Genomic DNA, 21,002 nt, shown 5'->3' with positions numbered 1-21,002 from the left:
GAAAGTAAGATTGTTGCTATTTCAAAATGACAACTTTTCAGGGATTGAATTAAATTTCTTGTGGTTGTATGCTTTGAACTTATGTTCTAAGAGACTTAAGTAGTAATATAGTTCTTCACAACGTAAACCAAGATTAAGACTTGAATTGAGATAGTTAGCATCACCAATCTGCTCTTCTGCTATCTCAGTGATTGTAAGCCTTGTCATGAATACATAAACTAAAAGTAGCAGTTATTTATATTTACTTTGCCATGTTTGCTTTTTAAATAATAGTAGGAATGTATCATATATTTGTTTTTAAAAATTTGCCAGATGTTAATTTCGAAACTGGAGAAAAACAAAGCAATGAAGTCTGAAGATAAAGCAGAAATAATGAAAACTTTAGAGATTTTGACAAAAAATATTACCAAGTTGAAAGATGAGGTCAAAGCTGCTTCTCCTGGACGCTGTCTTCCAAAAAGTATAAAAACCAAGACTCAGGTATTTCAATTTGTATTGTTATTCATATTACTACTTGTTAAAAGAACATTAAAACACTACATTATTTAAGATTCAGTTTTCCTTTAGCTAATATTCTTTGCTCAAAATTTGATCATTATATACTACCATTCTTCTCCTTCTCTAGTAATTAATAAGTAAATAAACACAAACAAGCAAACTCTACTCATCTTTTGAACCCTGCACATTGTAGTTAGAACGTCAATTTTAGTTAGAAAGTCAGTAATTAGACAAATAGTTATGGATAATCTTAAAAAGGTAGCTAGAGGACAAAACAATATAGGTACTGGAATGCTTGACTGAGGAGTTTGAGATTTATTTTGTAAGTAATTGGTGGTATAAAATATTAATGAACAGAGAAGTACCAATCTGATGTCACTGTACAGAATGATATTTTCTTTTAATAAATTTATTTATTTATTTTTATTTTTTGGCTGCATTGGGTCTTCATTGCTGCACACGGGCTTTCTCTAGTTGCGGCGAGCGGGAGATACTCTTCGTTGTGGTGTGCGAGCTTCTCGTTGCAGTGGCTTCTCTTGTTGCAGAGCACGGGCTCTAGGTGCACAGGCTTCAGTAGTTGTGGCACACGGGCTCAGTAGTTGTGGCTCGTGGGCTCTAGAGCACAGGCTCAGTAGTTGTGGCACATGGGCTTCATTGCTATGCGGCATGTGGGATCTTCCCGGACCATGTCCCGAACCCATGTCCCCTGCATTGGCAGGCAGATTCTTTAACCACTGTGCCACCAGTGAAGTCTCCAGAATGAACGATTGAAAGGGAGAAAATTCAGGTAGATTAACTGATTAGATACAAAAAAGTGAGCAAGTTAATTTCAGATGACAATAAGTGATTTAAAAAAAAACCGTGGAGTTATACAATACTTACACTTAGTGTGTGTGTATGTGTGTATTTGTTGTGTGTGTGTGTATGTATATATGTGTGTGTGTATATATATATGTATATATATAAAATTATGAGTTTATATTGATATTTCTCATTCTAATCTAATACCACAGCGTTCTTCTTTTCTTTCTCTTATGCCCTATCTCCCTGTTCCCATGATGACAACTTGGTTCCCACTAACATCAATATAGTATGCGTTTGCACAGTCCTGTAATCCATTCGAATAGTTCCAGAATTGCTAAAACAATACCACTTCCAACAACTAACTAAATATAAAATTAAGAATTTGTTTGCATTCTTTACAACCTCATAATATACTCCACTAAGAGTATAGAGTCAGACCCGTGGTGTAGGATCATGTGTTTTTCCGTTCGTGTGGTTATGTTATTAATTTGATAAAGTTAGGTTTATTTCTCTCTGTATTCAGTTTTGGATCGCTCTCCCTGTCATTCTTGCTGATTTAATTTTATTTTTTGAATAAGTAAAACATTAACATGATTCAAAAGTTATACTATATAAAAAGGTTTATATAAACAACCATTCCCCTTTGAGCCCTGACACTCTGTTCCCCACTCTTCCCTCCCTCTTGGTGTGTGTGTATGTATTCTTTCTTACATAAAAGCGTACTGTATATTCCTCATTAACACCTTGGTGTTTTGCTTTTCTTTTCAGTTATTTCCTGAAAATTACTCCATATCAGTCCGTAGAAATCTCACTCTGGCTTCTGTCTGGAAAATGAATTATAGGGAAATCAGTGGAAGTAGGAACAAGTTAGAAAGCTGTTGCAGTAGTGTAGACCAGAGGTGACTGGTGGCTTGAACTAGGATGGTAGGACTGGAGATAGAGAAGAAATGTACGGATTAAATGAGAATGTGTAAAAAATTCTTTGTAAGAAGTTTGGTATAAATGCAGGATATTGATTGTCATCACCTAAAATATTTATTACTATTTTCTAGATGCAGAAAGAATTACTTGACACAGAACTGGATTTATATAAGAAGATGCAAGCTGGAGAAGAAGTCACTGAACTTAGGAGAAAGTATACCGAATTACAGCTGGAGGTATGTTTCATGATAGCCACACAGTACGCTAAAGAGGAGTAGTTACAGTCTTGATGGTTTATTTGAAAATACATTCCTCTCATTCTGGTCAGCAGTCGTTGGCATGTTGGGAGTTGATGTAGAAAAGAGGGAAGAGGTTAGCAAATCTTTCAGAGCTAATAGAAAATCTCTTAGTATTTAATGAGGGGTGATAGCCATTCTACTTTTGTACACAAGTCCCTCTACTTCTAGTGAATTTTGTTCCTTTTCTATTTTCGGTTTGTTTTTCTTCTTAGGACCAAAATCTATTAAAGGCTTTTCATTTATTCTTAGGGAGATATTCTGTGCATGTATAGGCATGTTACGTTGAGTTCCTATAAGGATCAGACTTTTAGTGGTAGAATTATATTGAAGAACATGCTTACTTAAGTTTTGCCTATAGATGGTGCTGTGGATGTTAAAGAGAAAAAAAACTAACTTCTTATAATTTAGTTATATGATTATATAAGAAAAATCTAGTAAAATTGATCTCTATACATGAGAATTTTTAACATTTAGCAAAAAGATGTTTAAGAATCAGAATTACATTTTGAAGTACAGGGACATTTATGTCATTAGTGTAGTCGGTACTTGCCTATATTTATCGTTGCCACAATTTAATTTTTTGTATTTTAGCTTATTCCTTTTGCTTAATCTGAAAATAATGCTTTTTTTCCAAATTCGTTAGCAACTTGATTTTCTTTTTCCAACATAGTAGAAATCTGTATTGAGTACTGGTATCCGGCTATTAAAGACTTTAACATTTAGCAGCCATTGTTCTTGTCTTAAGGCTCTTGTCTGTCATAGGAAGCCATAGGATGGTATATTAAACCTGCATATATTTTGCGTTCTCTGGAAAACTGATATGGTTGTCTGCGTGTCTTGCCTAAGATAACAAGTTTTGGAAAAGATAGGTTCCTTTTATGTTAATATAGAAATTGTGTTTTCACCATTCTGGAGATTTCGTGTCTGTGTTCATGCGACTTTAAAAAAATACATTATCATTTTTAAAATTTTGGCCCATAATTTTAGCAAATAAATAATAGTATTACTAATATCCTTTATATTATTGGTCCATGTTTTCATTCTTATCATGATATAGCTAAACACTGAATGACATCTTCTGTTTTTCTTTTATGATGGCCAAACTTTAGTTTGCAATTAATATTAGTATATGCAGTAATGCAGTGTTTGCCAGAGTGTGTTCATTCACCACATCAATTCCATATTTTGTTAATAGGTATTAGTGAAAAAAGCTTTTGAGGCCAAATAAGTTTGGAAGAGGTTATAGTAAACGTGTGTTTTTTTTTCCCCACATTCTATTTTTTATTTTTTTTAACATCTTTATTGGAGTATAATTGCTTTACAGTGGTGTGTTAGTTTCTGCTGTATAACGAAGTGAATCAGCTATACGTATACATACATCCCCATATCTCCTCCCTCTTGCGTCTCCCTCCTACCCTCCCTATCCCACCCCTCTAGGTGGACACAAAGCACCGAGCTGATCTCCCTGTGCTATGCAGCTGCTTCCCACTAGCTATCTATTTTACATTTGGCAGTGTATGTATAAACATGTGTTTTGTATATGGTTTTCTAGAGGCTTGTAATCTGTGAATCTCCAGAAACACATGTTTAAATACTCAGTATTGCTCAAACTTACTTGTCCAGGGACCCCTTTTTTAAGGAGCATTTTGAAGTTCCTAAGAGTATACTTTTGTATATGCTGTGCTGTTATTGACATTAATCCTTGACCTTTGAAGTTTGTTATTTGGATTTTAGATGATTACTTTAGCTAATGTTAAAATTAACTGTCTTGAGATGAATAAACTAAAATATTTATACTTGCAGAGATTTTGGCAGTGGTGCCTGCTTGACATTTTCACTTGGATGTCTCACATCCTCAGGCTCAACATGTTCAAAATTGTGCTTATTTTGTCCCTAAACTCATCTACACAATTACCCAAACCAGAAATCTGGGAGTCATCATTAATTTCTCCCTTTCCTTCAGTATTCATACACATTTAATTACCAAGTTTTATACATATTACTCCCCAGTGTATCTTTTTTTCCTTAGTTAATCAATTAATTAATTTTTGGCTGCGTTGGGTCTTCGTTGCTATGCGCGGGCTTTCTCTAATTGCGGTGACCAGGGGCTACTCTTCATTGCAGTGTGTGGGCTTCTCATTTCAGTGGCTTCTCTTGTTGCAGAGCACGGGCTCTTGTTGCAGAGCACGGGCTCTAGGCACGCGGGCTTCAGTAGTTGTGGCTCGTAGGCTGATTAGTTGTGCCTCACAGGCTCTAGAGCACAGGCTCAGTAGCTGTGGTACACGGGCTTAGTTGCTCCGCGGCATGTGGATTCTTCCCAGACCAGGGCTTGAACCCATGTCCCCTGCACTGGCAGGTGGATTCTTAACCACTGCGCCACCAGGGAAGCCTCCTCAGTATGTCTTAAAAGTGTTTATTTTACTTCTCTCTATCTCCATGGCCACCATTGTAGACTAAGCTTCTATCTTCAGTTGTTGGCACTATTGTAGTAGCCTGACTGGTTTCCCAGCTTGTTCTCTTTTCCTTTTACCAGAATAATATTTTAAACACTGATTTGATTACATCACCCTACATCTGAACTTTAGATGTTTTAATTGATTTTCATGGCTCTTGGGATAAAATCAAAATCTTTAACGTGGTTCTTAAAGTTGTTCATTATCTGGCTCTGCCTGTCTCTCTAGCCTCATCTCTTCATCACATGTGGTCCAGCTGTACTGGATTTTATTCCTTCTTAGAAGTACCAAGTTCCTTTCAGCCTTGGTTCCTTTGTTCATGCTCTAATCCCCACCCCTCACCCTTGCCTTGCTTGTTCTTTGTACCTTCTTTGATGCATTGAACAAATAATTAAGTTTCTACAATCTGCTAGCTGCTATTTTAGGTGCTGGGGATAAAGTAGAGAGTAAAACAAGGAAAAATATTCCTCATGGAACTTTTATTCTAGTAGTTTATTCATTGCAGATCTTTAATATTCTATTCAAATCTTTAAGTAGAGCATTTCCTCATTTTTTGAATCACTTCTCATTAATATAATCAAATAACTAGATTGCTTAATGTCTCTACCCTTCTAGGATTTGAGCTGCATGAGGGTAAAGACTAGACCACAGGAAGTGCTCATTAAATATTTGTGGAATGAAGGAATGGTGTGCTATTCATATAGAGCGATAAAGTGGAATGTGTTACTGTGCTACTTTGGTTGTATGATGGTGTTAGTGTAAATGATCAAAATGATGAATTTGAAATAACTGTACATATTGAAGTCAACAGGCAAACAAATGGAAACACTGTATTTGAAAGCCATAACTAGAAAAAATACACTTATATATATAGGTATCTTGTATGTCTACATTATGCTAACTTCTTTTTTTAAAATAGATTTATTTATTTGTTTATTTTTGGCTGCGTTGGGTCTTTGTTGCTGCGCCCGGGCTTTCTCTAGTTGCGGCGAGCAGGGGCTACTCTTTGTTGTGGTGCACAGGCTTCTCATTGCGGTGGCTTCTCTTGTTGTGGAGCACAGGCTGTAGGCACGTGGGCTTCAGTAGTTTTGGCACACGGGCTCAGTAGTTGTTGCTCGCGGGCTCTAGAGTGCAGGCTCAGTAGTTGTGGTGCACGGGCTTAGTTGCTCCGTGGCATGTAGGATCTTCCCGGACCAGGGATCACACCTGTGTCCCCTGCATTAGCAGGAGGTTTCTTAACCACTGCACCACCAGGGAAGTCCCTATACTAACTTTTGAAGTAACATTCAGCTCTGGGCCTTATTTGGAACTCAAGAATTGCTGGTCTTTTTGTGATATAGTTTGATGTCTTAGTAGATAAGGCACATTTATTAATTTCAAAACATTGCTTAAATTAATGTTACTTTGTTTTCTAAATTCATTAGCTGTCTAAATTTTTTTTCACTTTAGAAACTAAAACCCTAACTTAAATTATGAAATCCTTTTGTAGGACATTATTTGAATATGTAAATATGTATCAAATTGTATAACTCATGTCAGATTGTATGACTCATCTGACTGAGTATAACACTTGGCTCGTGTTAGTAATTGTGATGTTTAACCTATTTGTCTAATCTCTTCTAGGCTGCGAAACGGGGGATTCTCTCATCTGGTCGTGGTAGAGGAATTCATTCAAGAGGTCGAGGGGCAGCTCACGGCCGAGGCAGGGGTCGAGGTCGAGGTCGAGGTGTGCCTGGTCATGCTGTGGTGGATCACCGTCCCAGGGCATTGGAGATTTCTGCATTTACAGAGAGTGATAGAGAAGATCTTCTTCCTCATTTTGCGGTACTTTCTTACTGTCCAACAAAACAAATACTGATAATCATTGTTGGGGATAATGGATATTAAAGGGAAAGTATGAAAATGAAATGAATAAGCCCATTAATCTCACCAAAGGTTTTGATTAATCTATAATAATCCTTTGTTAATTACTTAAAAAACAAGCTCTAGTGGTTTTTTGTTTAATCATTGTCTGGAAGAAATGTTACTATTCTTACACTTAGTAAGCCTTCAGCTTATGAAAGGAATGATTTAGACCTTATTGTTTCAGAGAGGGAAGTCCTATCGTTTAGTTTCATTTGATATTTACTTTTAGGAAAAATTTAGCATATTGCATGGGCCATCCAGATTTTTAAAAATTAAGATGGAATTTTATTTGTTAATACTGTATTCTTGACCTAGCCAACCTAGAAATGACACAAGACACAATTCTGGAATACGATCTTGACATTGCCTTATTTGGTGCCAGGGTATAATTAAAGGGAGTCAGTCTAATTGCAATGGACTTCCTTCTATGAGGAAGGAGAATAAGATTCTAGTCCCTGCTAATCCATTATTTTACTTGGATTTCCTGGGATCTGTTGGGTTCATGTGCAGAATGGAGATCATATCTGCCTAAAGCCCTTTCAACTTAAATGTTATGATTCTTAGTGGTATCCCAAAGGTTAGTTACTAACCATTGGTCTTGCCTGCAGCATTAGAGTAATTGCTCTGGAGATAAAAAGTAAATAACCAGTTCTTTACCCTCAAGGATTTTACATATAATGGTTTAACACAAACCAGTTAAACTACAAATAATTTAAAATCAAGTTAAATTTATTAAAAACTATAAATACTTCAGTAACTTAGAGAAGTATTTTTCACACAGACATATGATGGTGAAAGAACAGTAGAGGAAAGTTTCAAGAGGTAGTAAAGCTGGAGCTTGGGTCTTGAGGGATAGGTAAGCTTATAGATAGGTACACAAATAATTTAACGTTTTGAATATTCAGATTTAAATATTTGACAGTTATATTCCAGACTGTTAACTGCAGTTACAAATGTAAAACTGTACTTTTTCAGGACATAGAGAGGTATTGAAAGAAATAGTATATGTTTAAGAAATAACTAAAATGATTAATATTTAAGGATGGTGAGTCTGGAAAGTCTTCTGCTTTATGGCTTCAAAGGGAGAAAATAAGGAATCAGCTTTCTAGCTTGGAAATAACTGTAGCTCGATTCTTCCCTACTACACACCCTGTTTCTGCACCTTCCCAAGGGGAAGAAGATCCAGATAACTTAGGTGTACTACATATCGTTATACAGCTAATCAGGAAATTATCAAAGGATATGCTCAAATAATCCAGACAAACAAGGTGAGTTTAGGAATGTGTTTTGATGAGACTGAAATGGTTTTGGTTTTAGAAACAGTCAGAGCCTCTAAATGGATATTCTTGGATGTATTTGGAGATTCGAACTCTTCTCAAAGTTAGTAGTGGTAATGCACATTTAAAAAATTGCCAGTCTTTAAATAAGATAGCTTCTCTATCTCAACCCGTGATTTGAACATATGACAGGTATCAGAGAAAAAAAATCTACATTACTAAAGGATCATTGACGGTTACAAATTGTGATTAACAAAATGCTTTCTTTAATTTATCCATTGGAACCAGTAGCAGTAATAAACATTACAGCTAAAACTTACAGAGCACTTATTTTGTGGCAGGTATTTTTCTGAATGCTTTTTATATAACTCACCATATTATGAGTTATTTTGACAACTCTATGAGGTAGGTACCTTTATTCTTATTTTAGAGATCGGGAAAATGAAGCATGAAGAGATTAAGTAACTTGTTCAAGTTTACACAGCTAGTACTAACAGAGCTGGGATCTGACTGATTCTGTGGTCGTTTTCTTTACTATGCCCTACAGAATTTTTCTGTGTGGAGTGTGTGTATTTAATGAGATTGTGGTTATAATTTTATTTGGGGGTAAGAAATAAGGAGGTATTAGTAATGATATATAAAGGACTAAAGTTTTATGTGATAAAGGTGCTGTTTTCTGCTGTTTGCAGAAAAATCTTCCTACACAGGGAAAAATAAAATCCAGCACACCCAAAACAAGCATAATTTAATATGTTTAGCTTTTAAATGTCCTAAAAGAGTGTGGTCTAGAGGAGGGTAAAGTAAGAGTAAAAGCAGGGTCAATTAAAGTTTTGAATCGAAAACTTTTGAATGAAAAACTGGACTCTCATCCTGGTAATTAACTTAGTTACTTTGGAAAAATTACTTAAATTCTCTGAACCTCCCCCCCATCTTTAAATTGGGAATGATACAAAAAACTCACACAATATTCTGAGGATTAAATATTCTGCTTTAGAAAGAATTTAACATACTCTGGAATTGGAATAATGAGTATAGAAGGAATGGCAATAAGGAAGCTCAATCTTTCACCATTGTTTCCCTATTTAAAGAATAGTTCAATCAAGTGTAAGTTACCCTGGTTCTAGAAAGTATAGAATTGTAAATAATATTGGAAAATAGGAACACCCTTTATCATACAATATTACGTCCTAAAATGAATTATTCATAATTTCTTTCTGCTAATCACCCTGAATTGTTATGCATTCTGGGTTATATTTATTGGTGTCTTAATATTTTAAAAACCATTAGGATTTTGGATGTTTCAAAATATTTATTTGGAGGAAATACTTTTTTTTAATTTAAAGCAATATGGTGAAATTGAAGATTGTCAGATTGATGACTCTTCACTTCATGCAGTAATTACATTCAAGACACGAGCAGAAGCTGAAGCAGTAAGTGTTATAAATATTCTAATTTATTAAAATTCAGATTTAAATGTTCTATAAATATTGCCTCTAAGTTTTAATATAAATGAATTTTTTTTGACTTACTAAAGAACTACACTGTGACAGTAGATAGACCATAGGAAGTGGAATTCATGGCTACAAAGAATGTCCTAAAGCAGTTAGGCAGTTTTATATATAACATGAATATTTAGAATATATAGTTAATCACCAAGTTGAATGTCAAGTTGTACTCTCTTGAGACATCAGGAATTCTTCCATTCTCTTTCACAGGAGATAGGGCCACTCCACTTTCCATTATCCCTTTCTCAGCTGGCCCAGAACAAGTCTGCTTTGGCAGAATGAGTGGTGAGGGGTAAGATACAAGCGGAGATAGAATCCTGATGGCTGCTCTTCTTAACCATCCCTCATCTGCTACTTCCTAGTCCCAGTTGGCTGAACCCTACAGTGTCCGTAGCTCAGCATACCCACAACTAGGCCGCTACAACTTTTTGCCCAAGACAGGAATATATAGCGCTAGCTTTTAGGGTTCTTTTAGTATAGTTGTCTTAAAATGTATATCTTGAATTATCTTTCTAAAGAATGACCAGAAGTATATGCAGCCTTGTCTTTCTTCTGGGTTTAAAAGATTTAAAAAAGGAAAATGAGTGCGAGGTGTAACGGGTTCATCGGAACATTTTTAGCCCTATGTATTCTTTGTTCAAGGTTGTAGAGAAATAGATGTACCATTTTGACCTTGGAAAAACGCGTTAAGCGTTCCAAACAGTTAACCTAATGTGAATGAAAGAGTAGGATGGTTTTCAGAAGTTTTAAGATGATTGTGGTCTAAATAAGTTTTGAAAATCTTCTAAATTGATTTATTCTCTTTGTAGTGAATACTCCCTGCTGGTACATTGCTGGGAACTTACCTGGTAGGAGTTGCTCTTGGCACATTGCAGCCTATAAAAAAGACTGTTGGTCTGATAAGTCTCAGAAAAGTGTTTAACTGGGCCCTAGAATAACATAGTTTCAGGGTTAGGCGGGTGGGGTAGTGGATAGTTTTATAGAATAGGAATTCCTCATCCTAGAGTTTTATTAAGTTTTAAGAAATCTTCTATTTAAAGGTCTTTTGTGAAAATAAAAGGTAATTTATAATTGATGAGAGTTTAAAACTTTCTTATAAGCTTATATGTATATGTGTTATATTGAAAAAGTAGATTTTTGATCAAGTTTTCTCTGAGAGGTATTATTGAATATAAGTTAAGAATGAGCCTCCTTTAAATGACAGCTTCAGTGACAGTTTTCAGTGTAATGTTGGATACGTTGCTTGAGTACCATCTTTTTATGTTCTATTTACTTTCTAGGAAGTAGTCTTATTATAAAACAATGGTAATTGTTATGTTCAAATGGTTACAGTATTACCAAGTTTGTGAATTTAGTAACTACTTTAAAAATATATATTACTACTTGTCCCTGTTTACTTATGTGGCTGAGAAAAAAAATACAAAAACGCTCCTGCCTCTTAAATAATTTTTGGATGTTTTGCTTTTGGTAAGTAGGACCTGTTGACATATATCTTCTTGGGTTTTGCTTTTTTCTATCTCAGATATAAATTCTAATATATATTTTTATACTATGTATATATCTTCCAAATGAATAGCAGTTATTTCAAAGACCTGGGATTAATGTATAAAGAAAGATTTTAACAGTGAATTATATGAAGGTTGAATAAGTGGCAGAATAACTTAGCTTAAGTTAGATCTGATGAGAGTTAGTTTTTCAGGGTAAATACCATTTTAGTTGGATTTACGTAACAGACTAAAAGGAACATCTACCATTGCTATGATAAACATTTGGAATTAGGTTATAGAAGTTGTTAAACATTTCCTTAAGCCAAAAAAATTTCTTAAAATTTTGTAACATTCTATTTTAGAAGAGGATAGAAAATTAAGTTGAAGCTAATCTTATACAAGCAGAATATAGGCTAAAATAGTGTTTTTCAAACTTCTGGATTTTAGGGAACAGTGAGGTTTAGGAATTTAAAAACTAGTGTGTTTGACATTAGGTTTCCAGTGTTTAATTTTGTCAAGGAAGAATGCTTAAAAAGTACAAAAAAAATTGTACCATCATTATATAAAATAAAGAAAAATTTAATACCAAATGTAGGTGTATATAAACTCAAGGTAAAGGATAGTCCTTCCCAAGAAAAGAAAATTGTAAACCTTTGCTAATGTTTATTTCCAAATATTTCATTGTTCATAATTTCTGAATCATTGTATTAGATGGCTGAATGTATGTCTATTTCCTTAAGTCAATAGATGCATAATATTTCAAAGGAAAGTACAGGAATAAGATAATCAAGACATTCAAATATGACTGAAAAGTAAGAAATTTTCCTCAGAAAAGAGATTGAAGTATTTTAAGGAGTAATAATATAAACAGAACCATTTTAGCTTTAGGTTAAGATGGCTAAGGTTTGATTCTGGTTAGTTAGAAGATGGATCCTACTGCTTTATTTTCTGTTTTCCAATTTGTCTGTCACCACCCCTAATGTACTAAAGGTGCATAAGTACCCAAACAGGACAGAAAAAAGTAACCTCTTCCCATGACTGGTTAGAATGTTAGTTTTCCTACTCTGAATTGTTCCTATACTTTTGTAAGAAACCAGGATCCAGTTTTAGAATAGGAATAGTTAAGTTCCTGTTTTATAAGAATCAGTCCCAAAGATGAAACTCTACAGTCCCAAACTCAAAGAAGGTATATAGCTTTTTATATCACAAAGAAAGAGAATCTTGTTCTACTGGTGCGTTTTTGACACCCATGCCTCAATTCCCAGTAGTTGTGTGGATTCACTGACTCAGAACTTGTAAGGTATACTTAGAACAGTGCCTGGAACATAGTAAACCCTCTTAATGTTAGCTATTTTTAATATTTGTGTGTGTGTGTATGTTTAAGAATGAGAATTGATTGGTAAATCAGTGAAACTGAATACAAACAAGATAGAGTGATTTCAAAACTCTCATTCTTTAGACCTGAAGATAGAAGCACAAAATTGGATTCATAGAGGATAGTGCAGCATGAAGAGTAGAAGTTGATGGGGCTGACTGAGTAAATAGTAAATTTATAGCAAGAAGTAAATGTATAAGTGGATTCATTCAAGAGAAATCAAATCATGTATCTCACAGTCTTTGTGTGTGTGTTCTTGCTGATTTACTCAATAGTTATTAAGTGTTGCTATGTGATGGGCACTGTGCTATGAGAATTAGTAAATCTAAGTCTGAAGCTTGTGAGACAGTAGCCATGTAGTCTTTCCCTATAAATTCTAAAAATCAGAATTTACATGTTTTTGTGGTCCTTTAATGTAACTTCTGCCTAAACATTGTATACTGTGGTTATTACAAACATTAATAAGCTTGGTTTTAACCTTCTTTTATAGATAGCTTTATCGATATGGTTACTAAAAAAAAGTTAGGTACACTAGGCTTGCAGCTTTAGCTCTTCTGGCCTTAGGTCAGATTTCCCCACATTGTTTTTACAGAACATTGGTTCTATAGGAGCTCCTCTAGCAAAGGATTCTCTTGTCAGTAAATTTGTGAAGAGCTGCATTTTGTATATTCAATTTAGAATTATAATCTCAATGACTTGAAAAGGCAAACACACCTGTTTAATTTTGCTTAATCCAGCCTTTTCCAGATGTTAATTGTTTCCAGAATCATTTTCCATGTAAGATATGGAACCTACGTCATAACTACTTTTCATACTTTTTTTTCTTCCTTCATTTGTCAGGTCTTCAAAGCCTTTTTAAAAATTTTTTCTTCTGTCACTGGGTGTGCCTGCTTTCCTTACGTCCTAATATGGTGCAAACTTTGAATGACTATGCAAGACTAAATAGGCAAATGTCTAAAGCAAGCCTATGAATAAAATGCTTCAGCTTTTAAACATACTTTTTATTTACACTTCAAAGCATAGAAATGAGAGAAAATTGTAAAATGAACTTCTACACACTCATCATCAAGCTTTAGCAATTATCTACTTATGGCCAATCTTATTTTGTCTGTATTCCACCCACTAACAACCCTCTGCCTCCTTATTTTGGAACCATTCCCAGTCATCATATCATTTCAGCTGTAAACCTTTCAGTGTTTATACTGAACCTGTTCTCTTGATATTAGAGCCTTAAAAAAATAAAACAATACTATTATCGTACCTAAAAATGATTAATATTTCTTAAGTATTACCAAATACCAGCGTTTACATTTCTCTGGTTTGCTTATAAATATTTTACTTACTTCCTTTAAGGATTCAGAATAAGATTCATATTTTGATTTAACTTGATTGGTATTGTGGAATTATAAATTCATAGATTTAAACATTTCATGGGCATTGATCCATTGTCCTCAGTTATTGATGTCCCATCTTTGGCTAGTGGCTAGTATATAGGTTTGTTCCTGAGTTCTTTTGACAGGACTCTAGTGGGTTATGATACTTTCTTTGCTTTCTGGTATGAAAAGGTGTTCTAGGTTCATCTTATAAATTTTCTCTTCCAGACTAGGAACTGGCCATTTCTCTAAGGAGCTCTGATTCTTTTTACTGGGAAAGGTATTTAAAGACCACAATCTGAGTACTAGGGATGCTCATTACTACTGAGTTTGTTACTATAACTAATCTTTTTCAGTGGTAAGAGCTGGGAGTGGGGAAAAAAATGCATATGTTCATATAGACACGTGTACATATACATACATATCCTACTGATATTTCCCATTTAATTCTGTACTATATAGTTTTTATACACACATGTATACAGGTATACCTTGTTTTATTGTGCTTTGCTTTACTGCAATTTGCAGATATTGTTTGTTTGTTTTAACAAATTGAAGGTTTGTGGCAGCCCTGCATTATGCAAGTCTGTCAGCGCCATTTTTCCAATAGCATTTGCTCACTGTATGTATCACATTTTGGTAATTTTTGCAGTATTCCAAACTTGCTTCTTCATTATATTTGTTCTGGTGATCTGTGGTTATTTAGGGGCACCATCAAACCATGCCCATGTAAGACAGCAAATTTAATCAATAAATGTGTGTTCTGACTGCTCCCACTGACCAGTCATTCCCCATCTCTCTCCCTCTCCTCAGGCCTCCTTATTCCCTGAGACAAAACAACATTGAAATGAGGCCAGTTGATAACCCTGCAGTGGCCTCTAAGCGTTCAAGTGAAAGGAAGAGTCACACATCTCTCACTTTAAATCAAAAGCTAGAAATGATTAAGCTTAGTGAGGAATGCATGTCAAAAGCCAAGATAGGATGAAAGCTAGGCCTCTTGCACCAGTTATTCAAGTTGTGAATGCAAAGGAAAAGTTCTTGAAGGAAATTGAAAGTGCTACTCCAGTGAACACATGAATGATAAGAATATGAAATAGCCTTATTGCTGATATGGAGAAAATTTTAGTGGTCTGGATAGAATATCAAACCAACCACAACATCCCCTTAAGCCAAAGTCTAATCCAGAGCAGAGCCTTAACTCTCTTCAATTTTGTGAAGGCTGAGAGAGATGAGGAAGCTTCAGAGGAAAAGTTTGAAGCTAGCAGAGGTTGGTTCATGAGGTTTAAGGAAAGAAGCTGTCACCATAATATAAAAATGGAAGTGCCGATATAGAAGCTGCAGTGCGTTATCCAGAAGATCTTGCTAAGATAATGAAGGTGGCTACTGTAAACAACAGATTTTCAGTGTAGATGAAACAGCCTTATATTGGAAGAAGGTGCCATCTAGGACATTCATAGCTAGAGAGGAGAAGTCAATGCCTGGTTTCAAAGCTTCAAAGGTCAGGCTGATTCTCTTGTGAGGAGCTAATGTAGCAGATGACTTGAAGTTGAAACCAGAGCTCATTTAGCATTCTGAAAATCCTAGGACCCTTAGATTTATGCTAAATCTACTCTGCCTGTGCTCTGTAAACGGAACAACAGAGCCTGGATGATAGCATCCAGTAAATAATTTTAAAATTAAAACTTTAGAGAGTTGTAGATTCACCTTACAAATTTGAAGTATGTACTAAATATAGAGATTTACAAAATTAGGTCATAAGAAATTTTTAATAAATTAAATAAATTTATGTATGTATGGCTGTGTTGGGTCTTTGTTGCTGTACGCGGGCTTTCTCTAGTTGCGGCGAGCAGGGGCTACTCTTTGTTGTGGTGCACAGGCTTATCATTATGGTGGCTTCTCTTGTTGCAGAGCATGGCTCTAGGTGCGCAGGCTTCAGTAGCTGTGGCTCGTGGGCTCTAGAGCACAGGCTCAGTAGTTGTGGCGCATGGGGTTCGTTGCTCCGCGGCATGTCGGTTCTTCCTGGACCAGGGCTCGAACCTGTGTCCCCTGCATTGTCAGGCGGATTCTTAACCACTGCACCACCAGGGAAGTTCCCATAAGAAATTTTTGAAGAACTTACTATAAAAAAACATCACTTAACATTTTTTGCCTTTTTTAGCTGGATGAAAACATGAGTTTTATGAGTAGCCATTTTGCATGAGACAATTGGAATTCCTTACAGGAATATATTTTTATGTAATAGTTATAGCTTCAAAAAGATTACAGTTTGTTTCTGGCCTTAAATATTATATATAAGTATTTAAAAATTTTTAGTTATATGACATGATGGGGTCATGGACTAAAAACTCCTGAGCTGCATTTTAATAGGCATGAAATATTTTAAATTTATCATAAATTTACATGTGCAGGTTTAAAATTTATACCTGGGGACTTTAATATCACACAATTCATAGTCAGATGTCATTGAACATGTAATTGTTTCTACATATCACATTATGCTGTACTTTGAGATTGTGCTATAAATCTTTTGTGACTATGAGTTATTTTGGTATGTTGCTAACATTGATTTATGTTAGTTCACATTACTTTAATTTGAAAGCATTCTTTCTAAACCAGCCATTTAATGTAACAAGTACTTAGACTTGACTGTTTACTCAGTTTTACCATATGCAGGTCTGAAAGCTTTGTAGGGAAGTGCTTTAGTTTTCAATAGAAAAGTTCAGGGTTTTTGTTTGTTTGTTTTTTTCTTCTTCATTGAGATATTTATATTTTGTAATAGTGATACGTCAGACATTTTATGGTATTTTTTGATTTTTTTGATGTAATTTAAAAATAAATACACATGCAAAATTATTCTTATATTTGTTAAAGGTTTCTAGTTTCTAGTTATTATATGAGCCATTTGTGAATTAACAAGAATTAAGATCTACAGCCAGAATCTTGAAGTGCTTTGAGATTGTTGCCTTGAGTAGCAGTTATCCTTTTACTGTAGACATGGAGACATAGTTCTTCTAGTCAGATATTGGCCAGTAGTGAAATAGCTCTACTCGATTATGAGAAATTGTTCCTGTTTTCTTTTTATAAAGGAATTTACAATCACTAGGCTGATTTTAGAAGTAAATAACAGTATAAAGTACATTATAAATTGCAATAATAAATAGTAAATAAAGAAGTAAACCACAAAGCAAAAATACACAACTGTCTTTCACTTGTGTTTAGCTAATTTAGTTTAAATATTAGGTACTATAACATTTCATTTTTTTCTTCACAAATTATTAATATTCTATATTCCAATGTTCTTAATTGTTTTAGGCTGCAGTTCATGGAGCTCGTTTCAAAGGGCAGGATCTAAAACTGGCTTGGAATAAACCAATAACTAATATTTCAGCTGTTGAAGCAGAAGAAGTTGAACCTGATGAAGAGGAAGTATGTTTTTTTTCCACTTGTTTTTACCCTTAAATGTTTACGTTTTTATATAAAATGTGATTTTATGGCTGTGATTTTAACATAAAACTTTTATTCCTGAGCCATCTTCCAGGCAGGGGATATCAGATAAATGCAGACAACTTTAAATTTTATGTATTAATGAGAACTGTGGATTGCTAATCCAAAAAGAATATATGAAAATCATATATATACTCAGTTTTCATTTACTCTTAGAAAACATTAATTATTCATTAGATTTTTATCCACAGGAAATCTTGTGATATTTTAAGTTTTAGAGTATATACTCTATTCAGTTGCTTTATTAACATTTCAGGTTTCATTTTAATTCATACCATTTTAGTTCATTAGAATGAATGCCTGCTATATGGTAGATACTGTGATAGGCACAAAAATGAATAAGACACGGTCCCTGTTATCAAGGAGCTTATAATATGGAAGAGGGGGTGGTGACAGACACATAAGAAACTAATTATAATAAAAGGCAGACTGATATGGTAAATAAAGATTTGAACAATATGCTGTGGGAACCCAGAGGAAGGAGTGATTGTTTCTTTCCAGAAGAATCTTGAAGGAGGTGGTGGCAGTGGAGCTGAACCCTGAGTGATAAAAAAACTTTTCATAACCAAGAGCTGGGACTGGGAGTATAGTTGAGAGAGGCATTTTAAATGGCAGAAGTATAGGTGTGGAAGAGTATATTTTTTCTTGGGTAACAGCAGGTAGTCTGATGGCTGAGAGGTGAGAGCATGAAGAACAGTGAAGTGGAGAGCCCTTTGAAACCAAAAACCTAAAGATAAGCAACTCTGTTTTGTTTAATCATGAAATAAGCTGTAGGAAAAAGTTGAGGAAGTTAAGGAATGAAAGGTAAGGTGGGGAAACTAAATGGTTCCATGTTTTACATTGGTTAGATTTTCATAATGGCACTTCATTTTGTTTGAAGAGCATTCAAGGCTGTTATACATATCCATAGTCAAATGCAAGAATAAAATGTGTATTTTGAAACTCATATACATGATTTGTCATTTTATATTTTAGATTATACCTTTGTCCTTCCATGAGTTTGAATTGAATGGGGAGAAAAGCAGGAGAGCTCCTGGTATTAGGTATTTTGAAAAGTTTGAAAAGTAGACTGAGAAGCTTTTATGAAGGGAATGGGGAAAAGAAAAGAATGCTATAAAAGAAAATGTTTGTTACATATAGCAGAAAAGAAATATAAATATTGATAAACTTTATTCAAGTTGTTGGTTGATTTAGTGTCAGAGAAGACTTATTGATGTTTTCTTTAAAACAAAAAAAAGGTGTGGAGCAATGTTTTGTAGGTATAGAAGATGGCATAATTTGATAAAGAGAGGCAGGAGAAACGGCATGTACAAAGGCTTACTTTGATATTTTTTTAGTGTCTATTTGATGCAAGCAATAGAATAGATAGTATTGAGAAACCATTGAGTAAAGATTGCTTTTCTTTGTTTCTTGAATGTTCTAGCTATAGAAATACCTTTTGTATTCAACTCTGTTGAGAGTAATCAGTGTTTAAAAGTGTCACCTTTTTTCTTTTCTTTTTTTTTTTTTTTGGGTAAATTCCTAAATGCATTTTAACCTAAAGTTTCAGGAAGAGTCTTTGGTGGATGACTCATTACTTCAAGATGATGATGAAGAAGAAGAGGACAATGAATCTCGCTCTTGGAGAAGATGATTTGACTGATCATTGATCTGCATATGATAGAACTCTACCTGTGTTTCATTAGTATTATCTAATGTACTTTTACATATTTGTAAAAACAATTTTTGGTAAAATGTGCTGAAGATGGATTTCACAAATAGACAAAAGAGAAGAAAACTACCTTCTGAATCCCGTATTTTGAAAGATTGATGTTTGAGTTTTATTTCAGTAAACAATTGGTAAAGACATCACACTAGAAACATATGCAATGTTTTTATTACATACTTCTACTGAACATTACAGAATTCTTTGGGTTCTTTGTAATTTAATGAATAGGTCTGAAGACTTAATGACCAATACTTGTTATAACTTAGAGGATTTTGTTTTACTCCAAATAAGGAATGCATTTGCATTTAAGATCTTAATGAATGTTTTCAAAAATGAGTAGGTAACATAGTACTCTAACTAAAGTCTCCAAGTTATGTATTCATAATATTACATAGTAGTATGCTTAGGCTTTACTATGTATTAGCCTTTTGTTGGACTTGTGTATGTATTTTACAATATGGGTTTTAATGATAACGGTGTATGACTGCTTTGCATTTGAGTCCTTATGCATTCAGATGTTAAAAATAAAGTGGAATGGTCTCTTGAAAAGAAACGAAAAGAAAAAAGCAATGACAAAAAAAAAAGACAATGTTCCTTGATTTAAAAAAAGAAAAAAAAAAAAGAAAAAAAAGTTAAAATAAATAGACCATTCCAGATGGTGATCTACCCTTCCCCCCAATTATCACAAAAGGAGCTATAATCACTAACTTATTCTTAATAATAATAATAATGGTTACCAGTACCTTTACAATAATGTTCAATCCATTGTTTAAAATTTATACCACTTCAGTTTGGTTTGATCCTATAAACTTTCAACAGATGTCTTAAATTAAAAGCAGGCTGATTAGTTTGGAACCAGACTTCAAGTAGAGCTAACATTTGGTGAATAAGAAAACATCACATTACATTTTGGATGTATGAAAGAAAACTTGACCATTTGAAGATGTATGAATAAAGAAATGTACTATAGATACTACTTTAGGAAAACACTGTTTGGTAAGTGTTCCAGTCTGATATTTTAAGTGTGCATTTCCTATACTTGTATAAAAAATCTTTGACATTTGCAACAATATTGTGATTTTTAAGTGGCTTTCTCTGACAAGTGAACATGATCATTGAAAGTTGATACAGCAGTTTCCAGGAAATAAATGCATTCTTTGTAGAATGGAGGGTGGAAGATTACATATTTATCTTTTACAGTTTATCCTTTTGGTTGCAAGTGTTTCTACCCCTCCTGAGAATATAGTGATTATATTAAAAGTCACATAAAAAAAAATTACTTTCTTCCCATACTGGGGTCCTCACAATCACAGACTGTAATTTCACCACCATGGTCTTTTGCCAGTGGATAGCTAGTGGATGCTGTTCCTCTTTTCCTTTTCTTCCCACACTTAGGGTTAAAGTTGTATATATATTCTTGATGGTATTATATTTCATAGGAATGTTTTGGCTTGCAGTTGATGCACATGTTTATATTTAAAATTTCACTATCAGATTTCTTTTGTCAAAATAGTGACTTTACTTGAAACTTCTTTACTCTACTTAGAGCTGTGATATATTTTGATGTAGTCTCTTGTATGTTGACTATGTGCTATTCTGATTCATTAGGTAAGTTTGTTTTCTTTTCTTTTTAGTAGTCGTGAAAGATGCCAAATTGGCAGAGGCTCACGTTTCTTCTCTTTACACCAAACAGGTATTATAAAGAAAGAAAATCTTGCAAAGGCCAGTTAAATCTCCATGCTGATTTTTGGCTTTATAATATGATTAGTAAATTTTAGCATGATGTTTTGCAATTATTGTAAAATTCCCTTATAATGTAACTGAAATCACATACTATTTACTTAAACCCATAAATAGCTAATCACTTTCCCTAATCTTAAATTCTGTAGTAAC

At 34.1% G+C, this 21,002-nt stretch overlaps 1 protein-coding gene across 9 annotated transcripts in view; it reads left to right on the top strand.

Moving 5' to 3' along the window:
* RBM26 (RNA binding motif protein 26) overlaps nucleotides 1–19,751 on the top strand; it is a 76,959-nt gene extending 57,208 nt beyond the window's left edge. For all 9 annotated transcript variants that reach the window (XM_082859767.1, XM_082859774.1, XM_082859773.1 and 6 more), the window contains 6 exons: nucleotides 313–480; nucleotides 2,355–2,459; nucleotides 6,599–6,799; nucleotides 9,501–9,587; nucleotides 17,210–17,323; nucleotides 18,945–19,751. In XM_082859767.1, coding sequence (XP_082715893.1) covers nucleotides 313–480; nucleotides 2,355–2,459; nucleotides 6,599–6,799; nucleotides 9,501–9,587; nucleotides 17,210–17,323; nucleotides 18,945–19,034 — 765 coding nt within the window. In that variant the 3' untranslated portion in view covers nucleotides 19,035–19,751. The remainder of the gene's footprint in view (nucleotides 1–312; nucleotides 481–2,354; nucleotides 2,460–6,598; nucleotides 6,800–9,500; nucleotides 9,588–17,209; nucleotides 17,324–18,944) is intronic.
* Nucleotides 19,752–21,002: the final 1,251 nt, after the last annotated feature.

This window comes from Leucopleurus acutus, assembly GCF_964270905.1.
Source record: "Leucopleurus acutus genome assembly, chromosome: 18".
Classification (NCBI taxonomy): Eukaryota; Metazoa; Chordata; class Mammalia; order Artiodactyla; family Delphinidae; genus Leucopleurus; species Leucopleurus acutus.
The sequence above is the reverse complement of the archived record's forward strand: the minus strand, read 5'-3'. Positions and strand labels throughout refer to the sequence as shown.